We start from the raw sequence: 16,273 nt of genomic DNA, 5'->3' as shown, positions 1-16,273 counted from the left end.
CCACACACCTATATGACAGTTACTGTATTTCCACACACCTATATGACAGTTACTCTATTTCCACACACCTATATGACAGTTACTGTATTTCCACACACCTATATGACAGTTATTGTATTTCCACACACCTGTATGACAGTTACTGTATTTCCACACACTTATGACAGTTACTGTATTTCCACACACTTATGACAGTTACTGTATTTCCACACACCTATATGACAGTTACTGTATTTCTACACACCTGTATGACAGTTACTGTATTTCCACACACCTATATGACAGTTACTGTATTTCCACACACCTATATGACAGTTACTGTATTTCCACACACCTGTATGACAGTTACTGTATTTCCACACACCTATATGACAGTTACTGTATTTCCACACACCTGTATGACAGTTACTGTATTTCCACACACCTGTATGACAGTTACTGTATTTCCACACACCTATATGACAGTTACTGTATTTCCACACACCTGTATGACAGTTACTGTATTTCCACACACCTGTATGACAGTTACTGTATTTCCACACACCTATATGACAGTTATTGTATTTCCACACACCTGTATGACAGTTACTGTATTTCCACACACCTATATGACAGTTACTGTATTTCCACACACCTGTATGACAGTTACTGTATTTCCACACACCTATATGACAGTTTTTGTATTTCCACACACCTGTATGACAGTTACTGTATTTCCACACACCTATATGACAGTTACTGTATTTCCACACACCTGTATGACAGTTACTGTATTTCCACACACCTATATGACAGTTACTGTATTTCCACACACCTGTATGACAGTTACTGTATTTCCACACACCTATATGACAGTTACTGTATTTCCACACACCTATATGACAGTTACTGTATTTCCACACACCTGTATGACAGTTACTGTATTTCCACACACCTATATGACAGTTACTGTATTTCTACTCCAGTATAGTTAGGCTACATCGAGGACACTACTCCAGTATAGTAAGGCTACATCGAGGACACTACTCCAGTATAGTAAGGCTACATCGAGGACACTACTCCAGTATAGTTAGGCTACATCGAGGACACTACTCCAGTATAGTTAGGCTACATCGAGGACACTACTCCAGCATAGTTAGGCTACATCGAGGACACTACTCCAGTATAGTTAGGCTACATCGAGGACACTACTCCAGTATAGTTAGGCTACATCGAGGACACTACTCCAGCATAGTTAGGCTACATCGAGGACACTACTGCACACATGATTATGCATTTCCCTGTTTGGAAATACTTTAACCAAATTGTATAACAGTGTTCTCCCTCAGCCTTTAAAAACAACTGCTGGTAGATACAGTATCTATACAGATACTCTATACAGATACTCTATACAGTATCTATACAGATACTCTATACAGAATGCTGACAATAAATACAGGCATGATATTCCAGCCATAAAAGCATTCATAACAGGCCTCCTCAATAAGATGTGATGCCATTCATATCAGGCCTCCTCAATAAGAGGTGATGCCATTCATATCAGGCCTCCTCAATAAGACGTGATGCCATGTGAATGACAGCATCATTCTTGGTGTGCTGAGATCATGAGGATGAGGACATCTTCTTGCCAACAGGATTCATGTGTGACGGCGTGAGATACGGCACACCCTCACTTTCCAGTTGGCGGTGACATCATTCCAAGTTCCGTGACAATGACGTCACTTATGCTGCGTTCAAAGCAACTGGGAACTCAGAAATCTCTGACTTCAGTGCGTTCAAAGCAACTGGGAACTCAGAAATCTCTGACCTCAGTGCGTTCAAAGCAACTGGGAACTCAGAAATCTCTGACCTCAGTGCGTTCAAAGCAACTGGGAACTCAGAAATCTCTGACTTCAGTGCGTTCAAGATAACTGTTATTTTTTTTACGGTCATCCAACTTGAAATTCCAACTCGGGAACTCGGGCCTCCTACAGCACCGACTTTCTGACCTGAAAATCACTGACGTCATGATTTGACCTCGTATTTTTTCCCAGAGTTCCCAGTTGTCTTGAAAGCACCAGCAATGAGGAACTGCTTCCTGGTAGGAAGATGCTTCTATGACATCACTCTTGTCAGTCAGTTAGGGTGGAGTCCAGCCAGCCCAACACCTCCTGGAGTCCCTGGCCGGAACGAGCGCTCAGTTCCACGGTCGTGATTGGCTGGGTGGCAGAGGCGATGATGTCATCCATCCTGAACAGTGACATCATCTCTACGAGACTCATGGTACAAGGGAGGTCCCTGGAGGAAGGGTGGGATGGAGAAAGGGTTAAGACATTTGCATTTGCATTTGTTTCATTTATGTAAAGGAGGCAAATAAAGTTTATCTCTACTAGACTCATGGTACAATGGAGGTCCCGAGGGGAAGAGCGGGATGACAATCAGTCAATCAGGGAGGGAGAGAAACAGTTTGTTGATAGTCATGCAACGCGTGGGGGGTGGGGGGGCATTTAATGTGGGAGTATATTGGGAGGAATTGGACACAGTCAGGTCCATAAATATTTGGACATTGACCAAGTTATTATTATTGTAGCTGTCTAGCGCAGCATTTTGGAGTTTGAAATTAGATTATGAAGATGAGCTGAAAGTGCAGACGTTCAGCTTTAATTTGAGGGTCTTTACCAAACAGTAGTTGGACAATTGGCTGCTCAGCTGTTCCATGGACAGGTGTGTGTTATTCCCTCATTCGTTTATTTACCAGTAAGCCGATAAAAAGGTCTAGAGTTGATTTCAAGTGTGGCATTTGCAATCTGTTGCTGTTAACCCTCAATACGAAGTCCAGAGAGCTGTCACTGCCAGTGAAGCAAGGCTGAATAATCTATAAACAAACCCATCAGAGAGATTAGAACATTAGGTGTGAACAAAGCAACTATTTGGTACATTCTTAAAGAGAAAGAACACACTGGTGAGCTCCGGAACACCAGAAGACCACAGAAAACAACTGTGGTGGATGACAGAAGGATTCCTTCCCTGGTGAAGAAAAACCCCTTCACAACAGTTGACCAGATGAAGAACACCCTCCAGGAGGCAGGTGTATCTGTGTCAGAGTCAACATTCAAGAGAAGACTTCACCAGAGTAAATACAGACGGTTTATCACAAGATGTAAACCATTGGTAAGCCTCATAAACAGAAAGACCAGATTAGAGTTGGCCAAACAACATCTAAAAAAAAGTCTGGACAGTTCTGGAACAACGTCCATCGGACAGATGAGACAAAGATCAACTTGTACCAGAATGATGGGAAGAGAAGAGTATGGAGAAGGGAAGGAACTGCTCATGATCTGAAGCATACCACCTCATCTGTGAAGCATGGTGGAGGTGGTGTTATGGTGTGGGCATGTATGGCTGCTAATGGAACTGGTTCCCTTGTATTTATTGATGATGTGACTGCTGACAAAAGCAACAGGATTCATTCTGAATGGTTTAGGGCTAATGTTATTATCTGCCCAGATTCAGCCAAATGCTTTAGAACTCATTGGACGGTGCTTGACAGTGCAGATGGACAATGACCCGAAGCATACTGCGAAAGCAACCCAACACTTTTTTTTAAGGCAAAGAAGTGGAATGTTCTGCAATGGCCAACTCAATCACCTTGACCTGAATCAAATTGAGCATGTATTTCACTTGCTGAAGGCAAAACACCCCAAGAACGAGCAGGAACTGAAGACAGCTACAGTAAAGCCCTGGCAGAGCATCACCAGGGAAGAAACACAGCATCTGGGGATGTCTATGGGTTCCAGACTTCAGGCAGTCATTGACGGCAAAGGAGTTGCCACCAAGTATTAAAACTCACAATTTAATTGATGATTGTTACATTTGTCCAATTACTGTTGAGCCCCTAAAATTGGGGGGGGGGGGGGGGGGGCACCACATATAAAAAGTGGTATAATTCCTACACCGTTCACCTGATTTGGAGGTAAATACCTTCAAATTTTGTATTTTATTTCACCTTTATTTAACCAGGGAGGCAAGTTGAGAACAAGTTCTCATTTACAACCTGGCAACAAATTAAAGATGAAAGTCTGCACGTTCAGCTCATATAGATTGTTTCCTTTCAAATCCAATGTGGTGGCGTACAGAGCCAAAATGATAACTTGTTCAATGTCCAAATATTTATGGACCTCCTGACTGTACGTCTGGTTCGTAGCCAGGAGTCTGTCCAGTAAGGTGCAATGTTGCAAAAACATTCAGATAGAACTGTATTTTGCTGAACAGAACCTGATTGTCTGTCATGTAGAGAATAAGGGATCGTGTCACATCTATTCATTACGTTTCTATCTGAATGTTTTGTCTCAAAAATCCACTGTGATCTTGGCCAGAGAATGTGCAGTGTAGTGTGTTACTACAGGCAGGACCTCTTGTTGAAGATAACCAGGACAGAGGCTGTGTGGAGAGGTTCAGCAGAGAGGACAGACAGGAGCTGGATACAGGACGACGAGATCTGGGTGGTGTTAGCAGAGTCCACCATGAACTATATAGAGAACAAACACAATGATTTGATTTTAAATGCCTGCAGTCGACAAGCCTGAAATGATGCAGAATGCACAGATGATCTCCCAGTTTAGTGGGCTGATGGTCTACCGTGTAGTGTAGTGATATTAGCCTGTTCATACCTCTGGTTGATCTCCCAGTTCAGTGGGCTGATGGTCTACCGTGTAGTGCAGTGATATTAGCCTGTTCATACCTCTGGTTGATCTCCCAGTTTAGTGGGCTGATGGTCTACCGTGTAGTGCAGTGATATTAGCCTGTTCATACCTCTGGTTGATCTCCCAGTTCAGTGGGCTGATGGTCTACCGTGTAGTGCAGTGATATTAGCCTGTTCATACCTCTGGTTGATCTCCCAGTTTAGTGGGCTGATGGTCTACCGTGTAGTGCAGTGATATTAGCCTGTTCATACCTCTGGTTGATCTCCCAGTTTAGTGGGCTGATGGTCTACCGTGTGTAGTGTAGTGATATTAGCCTGTTCATACCTCTGGTTGATCTCCCAGTTTAGTGGGCTGATGGTCTACCGTGTAGTGCAGTGATATTAGCCTGTTCATACCTCTGGTTGATCTCCCAGTTTAGTGGGCTGATGGTCTACCGTGTGTAGTGTAGTGATATTAGCCTGTTCATACCTCTGGTTGATCTCCCAGTTTAGTGGGCTGATGGTCTACCGTGTAGTGCAGTGATATTAGCCTGTTCATACCTCTGGTTGATCTTCCAGTTTAGTGGGCTGATGGTCTACCGTGTAGTGCAGTGATATTAGCCTGTTCATACCTCTGGTTGATCTCCCAGTTTAGTGGGCTGATGGTCTACCGTGTAGTGCAGTGATATTAGCCTGTTCATACCCCTGGTTGATCTCCCAGTTTAGTGGGCTGATGGTCTACTGTATACTGTAGTGATATTAGCCTGTTCATACCCCTGGTTGATCTCCCAGTTTAGTGGGCTGATGGTCTACTGTATACTGTAGTGATATTAGCCTGTTCATACCTCTGGTTGATCTCCCAGTTTAGTGGGCTGATGGTCTACCGTGTAGTGCAGTGATATTAGCCTGTTCGTACCTCTGGTTGATCTCCCAGTTTAGTGGGCTGATGGTCTACCGTGTAGTGCAGTGATATTAGCCTGTTCGTACCTCTGGTTGATCTCCCAGTTTAGTGGGCTGATGGTCTACCGTGTAGTGCAGTGATATTAGCCTGTTCATACCTCTGGTTGATCTCCCAGTTTAGTGGGCTGATGGTCTACCATGTACTGTAGTGATATTAGCCTGTTCATACCCCTGGTTGATCTCCCAGTTTAGTGGGCTGATGGTCTACTGTATACTGTAGTGATATTAGCCTGTTCATACCTCTGGTTGATCTCCCAGTTTAGTGGGCTGATGGTCTACCGTGTAGTGCAGTGATATTAGCCTGTTCATACCTCTGGTTGATCTCCCAGTTTAGTGGGCTGATGGTCTACCGTGTAGTGCAGTGATATTAGCCTGTTCATACCTCTGGTTGATCTCCCAGTTTAGTGGGCTGATGGTCTACCGTGTAGTGCAGTGATATTAGCCTGTTCATACCTCTGGTTGATCTCCCAGTTTAGTGGGCTGATGGTCTACCGTGTACTGCAGTGGTTGATCTCCCAGTTTAGTGGGCTGATGGTCTACCGTGTAGTGCAGTGATATTAGCCTGTTCATACCTCTGGTTGATCTCCCAGTTTAGTGGGCTGATGGTCTACCGTGTACTGCAGTGGTTGATCTCCCAGTTTAGTGGGCTGATGGTCTACCGTGTAGTGCAGTGATATTAGCCTGTTCATACCCCTGGTTGATCTCCCAGTTTAGTGGGCTGATGGTCTACCGTGTGTAGTGTAGTGATATTAGCCTGTTCATACCCCTGGTTGATCTCCCAGTTTAGTGGGCTGATGGTCTACTGTGTACTGTAGTGATATTAGCCTGTTCATACCCCTGGTTGATCTCCCAGTTTAGTGGGCTGATGGTCTACCGTGTGTAGTGTAGTGATATTAGCCTGTTCATACCTCTGGTTGATCTCCCAGTTCAGTGGGCTGATGGTCTACCGTGTAGTGCAGTGATATTAGCCTGTTCATACCTCTGGTTGATCTCCCAGTTTAGTGGGCTGATGGTCTACCGTGTAGTGCAGTGATATTAGCCTGTTCATACCTCTGGTTGATCTCTATTTCTGATCAGAGAAGCTTTGCTTATTAATCATATAGAAATATTGACTATTTTTGCATTAAACTTAAACCATCGATGGAATATGTGTACAAAGTATTATTGAGGTTATTCTGAACATTTACAAGGAATTATTTCCAAATTGAGAGGAACGTCGTCTTCCTGTATAGAAGTCATGACGTGGTTCTCATGCTGCTGCCATGTTGGACTAGGGTGCTCTTGCTAAAGATATTTGATTTCAATTTGACAAACCTGAATGTGTAAAGGTTTAATTCATAAAATGTCTATGGACAATAAGAGAGATGTATTGACCCACCCCAGCTCGCTCACAGTCACCCTCTTCTTCTTCAGAGTAGATATATTAACTCAACTTTTTTATTTAACATTTATTTAACTAGGCAAGTCAGTTAAGAACAAATTCTTATTTACAATGACGGCCGACCACTGCCAAACCCAGACGATGCTGGGCCAATTATGCGCCGCCTTATGGGACTCCCAATCACAGCCGGATGCGATACATCCTGGATTCGCACCAGGGACTGTAGTGCCTTAGACAGCTGCGCTCCTCGGGGAGACTTATACACTGTATGTATGTGGTTCTGGACTCACGATGACAGAGGAGCAGTCCGTATAGTAACTGGGCCAGATAGGACTCATACAGCCTCCCAGCTCTCTCACAGTCACCCTCTTCCTCTTCAGAGTCAGGTCTGTCAGGTTGGTGCCCACCTGTAACAGAGGGAGACATAATAGTACCCTTTCTGTTTAAGACACCCTCAAATGGTGACTGACACAACAATCACTGTGGTGAATACCAAATGGACTCACCGTAGGTAGAGTAACAGGGGGTTCCCCTAAATCAGTTGTGCCATCTCTCACACTGAGCTGTTAATAGTCTGTTAAGGGTGATAAAATAGACACTGTAGCATGGAAATGTACTCTGAAGATACATATTGAAGTGAGACATGGGCTGATTCTTCTCAAGTCTCTTCTCCTTCTTCATTCGCACTGATATTAAAACACAGGATAGGTGAGAAGAAGAATAAGGTGGATGTGTATTGGAAAACTGTCATCAGATGAAGGAGAGGAAGAAGAGGATACGAGGAAAGGAAGCCACAGATTATTGAGACGCATCCATGGTCATAATTGCTAGCTCGCAAACGTTAGCTTATTATCTTGTTTGCTTGCTAAATCAATCTCAATGCTGGTTAATTTGAAAGGCACACTAAATCAATCTCAATGCTGGTTAATTTTAAAGGATATTCTGTAAACGTTTCAAGAGAAGAGTTTTTCCAACACCGGTGGCACCGAGCAGCAAACACATTTCGTATAAACCAACAAAGACTTGATCCGTATCAAACTTGTCGAGACTAGTTAGCTAGCTAGCAAGCAAGCCTCTGCAGCTTACTTTGACACCATGGCGACGCTCATATGATCAACTTTAGTTGCTATGTTTGCACAAATAAGAAGCAAATCTTTGCAAATCCAATTTCTCATTAGTTATTTCATCACCGACGGACCCGGAACCAAAACATTGAATCACTTCCGTTCCTTCGAAAACAAGCCACGCCTTCTTCCACCCAGTTGTCAAAACATAAAACAGACAGCTACAGGAGTGGGAGTCAACCCTAAAGAAGTTTGGGAGTCAAATAAGAACAATAGGTTCTTCTTCAAGCGTTTGGAGAGCATCTTGGAGAACAGCCATGGAAGCTCAGCTAAAGAAGGAGCTGGGAACATCCATGCTGAAGTCAACTGGCCATTCTGGAGGAGGTTGTATCAGCCAGGGACAGAGCTTTGACACTGACCACGGGGGAGTGTTTGTCAAGATCAACCACAAGAGTCAGGTTCTTAATTTACTTCATACTGCATGCCTTTACATTGACATATGAAGTCACTCAAAATAGATTAGCACTGTAAAATAGTAGCCTAATAAGGATCATTTGTTAGAAATATCAAACCATATTTTGTTGCAGGCTATTTGGCTACACGCCATCAAATGAATTACAGTAGTCAGCACTCTGAGAGCAAAGGATTAGGATTCACAATAGAGCCATCCAGTCATGTGATGGTCGAAATCAGAGCGCTGTTGTTGTGCACAGAGCTGGAGGGTTTTATGTGATGGGCAGTCCTAATCTTGACCGCTGAAAAGTCATGAACTGCTAGACTAGTTCCATGGTAGGTGTAGTCCCGTGGAGGCTGCTAGACTACTTCCATGGTAGGTGTAGTCCCGTGGAGGCTGCTAGACTACTTCCATGGTAGGTGTAGTCCCGTGGAGGCTGCTAGACGACTTCCATGGTAGGTGTAGTCCCGTGGAGGCTGCTAGACTACTTCCATGGTAGGTGTAGTCCCGTGGAGGCTGCTGAAGGGAGGACAGCTCATAATAATGGCCGGAATGGAGTTAATGGAACGGCATCAAATGTATATACCATGCGTTTGATACCATCCACTCCATTCCAGCCATTAAACTCCATTTCAGCCATTATTATGAGCCATCCTCCCCCCAGCAGCCTCCTCTGGTGTCATCACTTTTTCTGTACAATACATTTCATCACAAAGGTATGGAATAATTCCTTGGTCAATGTCATGATGATCATCACATGTCTTATACTCGTCCCCCAGGCGAAGCGTATGTTTGATGGGGAGTTGGCTAGCTTGGAAGCCATCGTCATGACAGACACAGTGAAGGTCCCCAAGCCTGTCAAGGTGATAGAGCTGGATACAGGAGGGGCTGTGTTCGTCATGGAACATGTTGACATGAGGGGTCTCAGCAGGTAAGAGGATCTCCTCATACACTGTTTAATACACGTCTTTGACCTTTCTTTCCTTCTCCTTCCTGTTCTTCATCTTCTTCCTTTATCTTCTTCATCTTCTTCTTCTTCATCTTCTTCCTTTATCTTCATCTTCTTCCTGTTCTTCTTCTTCCTGTTGTTCATCTTCTTCCTGTTCTTCTTCTTCTTCCTTTATCTTCATCTTCTTTCTTAATATTCTTCTTCTTCCTTTATCTTCTTCTTCCTTTATCTTCTTCTTCTTCTTCTTCATCTTCTTCCTTTATCTTCTTCTCCTTCCTGTTCTTCTTCTTCCTGTTGTTCTTCTTCTGTATGTATTAGTAAAGTATTATTGTTATGTCAGACTTTATTGTGATGATTGAGTGTGTTAATGATTGTCCGATGGATTCCCCCAGGCACTCTAAGCAGCTGGGAGAGCGTCTGGCTGACCTGCACCTACACAACCAGATACGCAGGGACAGACAGAACAAGGAACAGCAGACAGTTGGTAACTCACCTAGTCCATTGATTGATTGATTGATTGATTTTGGGGTAAAACAATTCATACAGTTTAAAACAGTTTAGAAGTGTAACTTTCTCACATATATAACATCAGACTACTGCATGCCTTCACTCACCACTCTACTAAATGGATATGGAAAAAGGACCTGATGTTCCTGTCATTTAAATGTAAACAGGAAAAGGACCTAGTGTTCCTGTCATTTAAATGTAAACAGGAAAAGGACCTAATGTTCCTGTCATTTAAATGTAAACAGGAAAAGGACCTAGTGTTCCTGTCATTTAAATGTAAACAGGAAAAGGACCTAGTGTTCCTGTCATTTAAATGTAAACAGGAAAAGGACCTAGTGTTCCTGTCATTTAAATGTAAACAGGAAAAGGACCTAGTGTTCCTGTCATTTAAATGTAAACAGGAAAATGAGTTGATGTTCCTGTCATTTAAATGTAAACAGGAAAAGGAGCTGATGTTCCTGTCATTTAAATGTACACAGGAAAAGGAGCTGATGTTCCTGTCATTGACCAGTTTGGGTTCCAGGTTCCCACTTGCTGTGGATACCTCCCTCAGGTGAGCTACTATGCAACAGATCTAGATTTCCACCTTTCCCCACTAGTGAATACGAGACTGGAATATGTGGTAACGTGGGATTTAAAATGTATGTTATCAATCTAAATAAAGATAGGTCCACACTCTATATACAGCTCCAAGTCTGGTTAAACCATCAATGTCTCTGTGCCTTCACCATGGGATTTAAAGACCAACTGGATGAGAAAAATTGCCTATTTTTAATGACTTTTATCAGAGTTCCACTTTCTAACCTCTCTTTGTCTCTCTCTCTCTCTCTCATCAGGAGAATGAGTGGCCTCCTTCTATGGCCACGCTGAGTACGAGCTGGGCATCGCCGGGATGTTCGGAGGGTTCAGCGACTCCTTCTACTCTGGGTACCACAACAAGATCCCCAAGGCCCCGGGGTTTGAGAAGAGGAATCAGCTGTATCAACTGTTCCACTATCTGAACCACTGGAATCACTTTGGTGGAGGATACAGAGGGTCCTCGCTGAGGATCATGAAGGATCTGGTCAAATACTGACCACTGATCATATATGTACCAGTAGCATGATGTACAACTACACTACCCATAATGCTCTGTAAAACATAGACACACCAATGACACTGACCAGCTTGAATGACCTCACAGTCTTCCATCCAGAAGGGAACAAATAATTTTTGGGTCATAATATTAGGTATTTCGAAATGCAAGAAACAAGACAACTATGATCCTATGGTATAGAAGAGAGATTCCACGAAAACCCATTCCATATTCCTCTTTATCTTGAAATGCTTGAAGAATAAAAAAAATGTTTGCGCTAACATTCCACAGCTGTTTGAAAGCAGAAGTGATTTTAATGCTCTAGTGTGAGACGAAACATAGAGTATTGCACATCCATTTGCTTAAATAAACATAACAGCAAGCAAGGTTGTGATCTGTTTGAGTTGTAACAGTCAGCTTTGTTAAAAGCTGTGTTAACACTAAGAATGCAATGCTAAATAAAGTACTGTACTTCCTGTTTCGTGACCAATATACACTACGGTTTGAAAACCTCAGTAAGGACAATGACCTAATAAAGGGCACTATACACTGAGTTTACAAAACATTAAGAACACCTTCCTAATATTGAGTTGCGTCCCCCCTTTTGCCCCCCAGGACAGCCTCAATTCGCCAGGCCACGGACTCTACAAGGTGTCAAATGTGTTCCACAGGGATACTGACTGATGTTGACTCCAATGCTTCCCACAGTTGTGTCCAGTTGGCTGTCCTTTGGGTGGTGGACCATTCTTGATACACAGGGGAAACTGTTGAGTGTGAAAAACCCAGCAGCGTTGCAGTTCTTGACACAAACCGGTGTGCCTGGCACCTACTACCATACCCCGTTCAAAGGCACTTAAATTTGTCTTGCTCATTCACCCTCTGAATGGCAACAGATACACAATCCATGTCTCAGTTGTCTCAAAGGCTTAAAAATTATATTGTTTAACCTGTCTCCTCTCCTTCATCTACACTGATTGAAGTGAATTTAACAGGTGACATCAATAAGGGATCATAGCTTTCACCTGGATTCACCTGGTCAGTCTATGTCATGGAAAGAGCAGGTGTTGTTAATGTTTTGTAGACTCAGTGTATTTTTATTTCTATTTTCATAATATACATGAGGTGAGATAATATTTCCACCTCTGAATAAGTCTGACGCGTGAACCTCTTTGGTGTGGCGCGTCCCTCATTAACGAAACGCTTTTTTGTCCCCAATCGCATAACGTACTGTAGGGTGTAGCAACGTGCAAACTTCACAACAGATAACAGACCTCGGCCACTGCGTGATCATCATTATCTGAAGTTATAATAATACATTTTCCGGACAGAATTTTCACAACTACAGGTATGCATTCATATGCCTACGATAACCAAATGTATGAGTTGTGTGTGTTCACTGATCACTCAAATGCTGTTTGATTTCTGTTGCAACATGCCAACCAACAGCACTAGCTAGTTAGCTAGCATCATTGGCTAGTATCGGCATGAATAGAACGCAAATCATTGACACACCCATGCTAGAAGTCACACCTTTCTCATCTAGCTATCAAAACTTCAAGGGAAGCTAGCTACACTTGCTAGCTATTATGTAGACGTGTGTTTAAGCAGTGGACATTAGACATGCATATAACCAAGTGCATGAAATGTACCGGTAATCTAGGCATCTATAATGGCCCAGACCGACATGGATTCCGGGGAGGATGGAGGCGGCGGCGGGGAGCCCGAGGTGATCGCTAAAACCAGTGTCTTGGGAGGTTTTACCGAGAGCACTGAGATTCGAGCCCTGATCTCCAGCCTACCAGTGGTTCACGAGAACATCGTGACACTGGAGTCAGCCATCGAGAGGTTCCTCGGTGAGATTCATACTCTACATGTTTAGTCTGATGTTGTTGTGGCCAAATTGATCCAGTCTTGCATGGAACCGTCTGTGGGCTTTAGGCCTAAATGCGTGTACCACCTACAGACATCAGTTTTAATACATTCATAACTTAGACATACCACAATCATAAGCAGTGAAAGAAAAGTCAACAACTTTATGTTGAACAGTTCTTTTTTTTCTACAGTGATAATGGACCGTTATCAGGAGCAGCCCCATCTTCTGGATCCACATCTGGGTAACAACACTACACACACAGCACATCACATGCTATTCTCTGCTTTAGTGAAACATCGGCTTGTTAGGATAGCATGATGATGACAGTGTTTCTTTCCTGTGACCACAGAGTGGATGTTGAACCTGCTGTTGGAGCTCATCAGGAGTGAACAGTCTCCTCCTCTACTGGTACACCTGGGCTTCAAATTCCTCTACATCATCTCCAAGGTAACTACAGGCATATGGATTCATCTACATCATCTCCAAGGTAACTACAGGCATATGGATTCATCTACATCATCTCCAAGGTAACTACAGACAGATGGATTCCTCTACATCATCTCCAAGGTAAATACAGGCAGATGGATTCCTCTACATCATCTCCAAGGTAACTACAGGCAGATGGATTCCTCTACATCATCTCCAAGGTAACTACAGGCAGATGGATTCCTCTACATCATCTCCAAGGTAACTACAGGCAGATGGATTCCTCTACATCATCTCCAAGGTAAATACAGGCAGATGGATTCCTCTACATCATCTCCAAGGTAACTACAGGCAGATGGATTCCTCTACATCATCTCCAAGGTAACTACAGGCATATGGATTCATCTACATCATCTCCAAGGTAAATACAGGCAGATGGATTCCTCTACATCATCTCCAAGGTAACTACAGGCAGATGGATTCCTCTACATCATCTCCAAGGTAACTATAGGCATATGGATTCATCTACATCATCTCCAAGGTAACTACAGACAGATGGATTCCTCTACATCATCTCCAAGGTAACTACAGGCAGATGGATTCCTCTACATCATCTCCAAGGTAACTACAGGCAGATGGATTCCTCTACATAATCTCCAAGGTAACTACAGGCAGATGGATTCCTCTACATAATCTCCAAGGTAACTACAGGCAGATGGATTCCTCTACATAATCTCCAAGGTAACTACAGGCAGATGGATTCCTCTACATCATCTTCAAGGTAACTACAGGCATATGGATTCCTCTACATCATCTCCAAGGTAACTACAGACAGATTGATTCATCTACATCATCTCCAAGGTAACTACAGACAGACAGATTAATCTCCAAGGTAACTACAGACAGATGGATTCATCTACATCACCTCCAAGGTAACTACAGACAGACGGATTCATCTACATCTCCAAGGTAACTACAGACAGATGGATTCATCTCCAAGGTAACAACAGACAGACAGATTCATCTCCAAGGTAACTACAGACTGATGGATTCATCTCCAAGGTAACTGCAGACAGATGGATTCATCTACATCTCCAAGGTAACTGCAGACAGATGGATTAATCTACATCTCCAAGGTAACTGCAGACAGGTGGATTCATCTACATCTCCAAGGTAACTGCAGACAGGTGGATTCATCTACATCTCCAAGGTAACTACAGACAGATGGATTTATCTACATCTCCAAGGTAACTACAGACAGACAGATTCATCTACATCTCCAAGGTAACTACAGACAGACAGATTCATCTACATCTCCAAGGTAACTACAGACAGACAGATTCATCTACATCTCCAAGGTAACTACAGACAGACAGATTCATCTACATCTCCAAGGTAACTACAGACAGATGGATTTATCTCCAAGGTAACTACAGACAGATGGATTCATCTACATCATCACACAGATAGTAAGAGTTCAGTTTGTGTGATGTGTGTGTTGATTCAGTGGTGTCTTACCCTATGGCCTCTGGCTACAGTTAGAAGTGTGGTGGTATCTCAGCTTTCTCAGCCTGAGCAGTTGGGACGGACTCCTCTAAGGCAGACTCCTCTAACTCAGGTGTTTTTGTTTCGGCCAGGTGAGAGGGTATAAGATCTTCATGCAGCTCTTCCCCCATGAGGTGGCTGATGTCCAGCCTGTCCTGGACCTCCTGTGTCGACAGGACCCCAGAGACCCAGAGGTGAGCCTGAATTTCTTAGTTACGAGTCGTCAATAGAAGGTGGGCCTACCACGTCCTAGCCCAGTAGCTAATGTTTAGACCCCCTGATTTCTCATGTTACAAGACCTCAATGGAAGGATAACCCTTTACTTGAAGGGTACCTTCATAAACTATACATTGATAAACATTACATTGCACATTCATAAGCAGAGTATCCATTGATTTTTACCCTCTTGTTGCTTTCTAGATTAGGCCTATAGGGATTCAACTGTTTACTTTCTAGATTAGGCCTATAGGGATTCAACTGTTTACCTTCTAGATTAGGCCCATAGGGATTCAACTGTTTACTTTCTAGATTAGGCCCATAGGGATTCAACTGTTTACCTTCTAGATTAGGCCCATAGGGATTAAACTGTTTACTTTCTAGATTAGGCCTATAGGGATTCAACTGTTTACTTTCTAGATTAGGCCTATAGGGATTCAACTGTTTACTTTCTAGATTAGGCCCATAGGTATTCAACTGTTTACGTTCTAGATTAGGCCCATAGGTATTCAACTGTTTACGTTCTAGATTAGGCCCATAGGGATTCAACTGTTTACCTTCTAGATTAGGCCCATAGGGATTAAACTGTTTACTTTCTAGATTAGGCCCATAGGGATTCCACTGTTTACGTTCTAGATTAGGCCCATAGGGATTCAACTGTTTACTTTCTAGATTAGGCCCATAGGTATTCAACTGTTTACGTTCTAGATTAGGCCCATAGGGATTCAACTGTTTACCTTCTAGATTAGGCCCATAGGGATTAAACTGTTTACTTTCTAGATTAGGCCCATAGGGATTCAACTGTTTACGTTCTAGATTAGGCCCATAGGGATTCAACTGTTTACGTTCTAGATTAGGCCCATAGGGATTCAACTGTTTACGTTCTAGATTAGGCCCATAGGGATTCAACTGTTTACGTTCTAGATTAGGCCCATAGGGATTAAACTGTTTACTTTCTAGATTAGGCCTATAGGGATTCAACTGTTTACGTTCTAGATTAGGCCCATAGGGATTCAACTGTTTACTTTCTAGATTAGGCCCATAGGGATTCAACGGTTTATTGTCTAGATTAGGCCCATAGGGATGTAACGGTTTATTGTCTAGATTAGGCCCATAGGGATGTAACGGTTTATTGTCTAGATTAGGCCCATAGGGATGTAACG

General features: G+C 43.1%; 3 protein-coding genes across 13 annotated transcripts in view; 2 read left to right on the top strand and 1 right to left on the bottom strand.

Moving 5' to 3' along the window:
- Nucleotides 1-956: 956 nt before the first annotated feature.
- arl16 (ARF like GTPase 16) lies at nucleotides 957-8,082 on the bottom strand. 2 transcript variants are annotated; one of them, XM_021625826.3, is made up of 5 exons: nucleotides 7,943-8,082; nucleotides 7,508-7,566; nucleotides 7,292-7,408; nucleotides 4,392-4,507; nucleotides 957-2,277 (listed from the first exon to the last, which is right to left on the bottom strand). In XM_021625826.3, the coding sequence occupies exons 1-5, from the start codon at nucleotides 8,001-8,003 to the stop codon at nucleotides 2,112-2,114; spliced, it is 519 nt and encodes a 172-aa protein (XP_021481501.1). In that variant the 5' UTR covers nucleotides 8,004-8,082; the 3' UTR covers nucleotides 957-2,111. The 2 variants fall into 2 exon arrangements, with proteins under 2 accessions (XP_021481501.1, XP_090053760.1); XM_090197634.1 differs by lacking the exon at nucleotides 4,392-4,507 and having other exon boundaries at nucleotides 1,786-2,277.
- Nucleotides 8,083-8,245: 163 nt separating this feature from the next.
- On the top strand, nucleotides 8,246-11,436 carry fn3krp (fructosamine 3 kinase related protein). Of its 3 annotated transcripts, none has more exon segments than NM_001165214.1 (5): nucleotides 8,257-8,523; nucleotides 9,299-9,450; nucleotides 9,861-9,952; nucleotides 10,455-10,528; nucleotides 10,812-11,434. In NM_001165214.1, coding segments are annotated over 5 exon segments (624 nt in total). In that variant the 5' UTR covers nucleotides 8,257-8,382; the 3' UTR covers nucleotides 10,977-11,434.
- An 813-nt stretch (nucleotides 11,437-12,249) lies between these two features.
- tbcd (tubulin folding cofactor D) overlaps nucleotides 12,250-16,273 on the top strand; it is a 116,841-nt gene continuing 112,817 nt past the window's right edge. For 7 of the 8 annotated variants that reach the window (XR_016486104.1, XR_016486105.1, XM_090197589.1 and 4 more), the window contains exons 1-5: nucleotides 12,258-12,395; nucleotides 12,711-12,903; nucleotides 13,114-13,164; nucleotides 13,273-13,370; nucleotides 14,987-15,088. Coding sequence is in view for 6 of the 8 variants with exons in the window: in XM_090197589.1 (XP_090053715.1) it covers nucleotides 12,720-12,903; nucleotides 13,114-13,164; nucleotides 13,273-13,370; nucleotides 14,987-15,088 (435 nt within the window). In the remaining 2 variants the exon portion in view is untranslated. Of the gene's footprint in view, nucleotides 12,396-12,710; nucleotides 12,904-13,113; nucleotides 13,165-13,272; nucleotides 13,371-14,986; nucleotides 15,089-16,273 lie in introns of all 8 variants that reach the window. The other variant, XM_090197590.1, reaches the window with a different exon arrangement.

Source organism: Oncorhynchus mykiss, chromosome 13 (assembly GCF_057628025.1).
Source record: "Oncorhynchus mykiss isolate SJ-2025 chromosome 13, ASM5762802v1, whole genome shotgun sequence".
In the NCBI taxonomy this organism is placed as follows: domain Eukaryota; kingdom Metazoa; phylum Chordata; class Actinopteri; order Salmoniformes; family Salmonidae; genus Oncorhynchus; species Oncorhynchus mykiss.
The sequence above is the reverse complement of the archived record's forward strand: the minus strand, read 5'-3'. Positions and strand labels throughout refer to the sequence as shown.

What these genes read in the sequence shown, in the direction of transcription:
- arl16 (XM_021625826.3), bottom strand. Translation starts at nt 8,003, where the DNA reads ATGTGTTTGCTGCTCGGTGCCACCGGTGTTGGAAAAACTCTTCTCTTG. An exon ending in CCCCTGTTACTCTACCTACG is followed by an intron (nt 7,409 to 7,507) that starts GTGAGTCCATTT and finishes CCTCTGTTACAG; the next exon opens with GTGGGCACCAACCTGACAGA. An exon ending in CGGACTGCTCCTCTGTCATC is followed by an intron (nt 4,508 to 7,291) that starts GTGAGTCCAGAA and finishes TTCTCTATATAG; the next exon opens with TTCATGGTGGACTCTGCTAA.
- fn3krp (XM_090194298.1), top strand. Translation starts at nt 9,308, where the DNA reads ATGTTTGATGGGGAGTTGGCTAGCTTGGAAGCCATCGTCATGACAGAC. An exon ending in CAAGGAACAGCAGACAGTTG is followed by an intron (nt 9,953 to 10,454) that starts GTAACTCACCTA and finishes AAATGTACACAG; the next exon opens with GAAAAGGAGCTGATGTTCCT. An exon ending in GCTGTGGATACCTCCCTCAG is followed by an intron (nt 10,529 to 10,811) that starts GTGAGCTACTAT and finishes CTCTCTCATCAG; the next exon opens with GAGAATGAGTGGCCTCCTTC.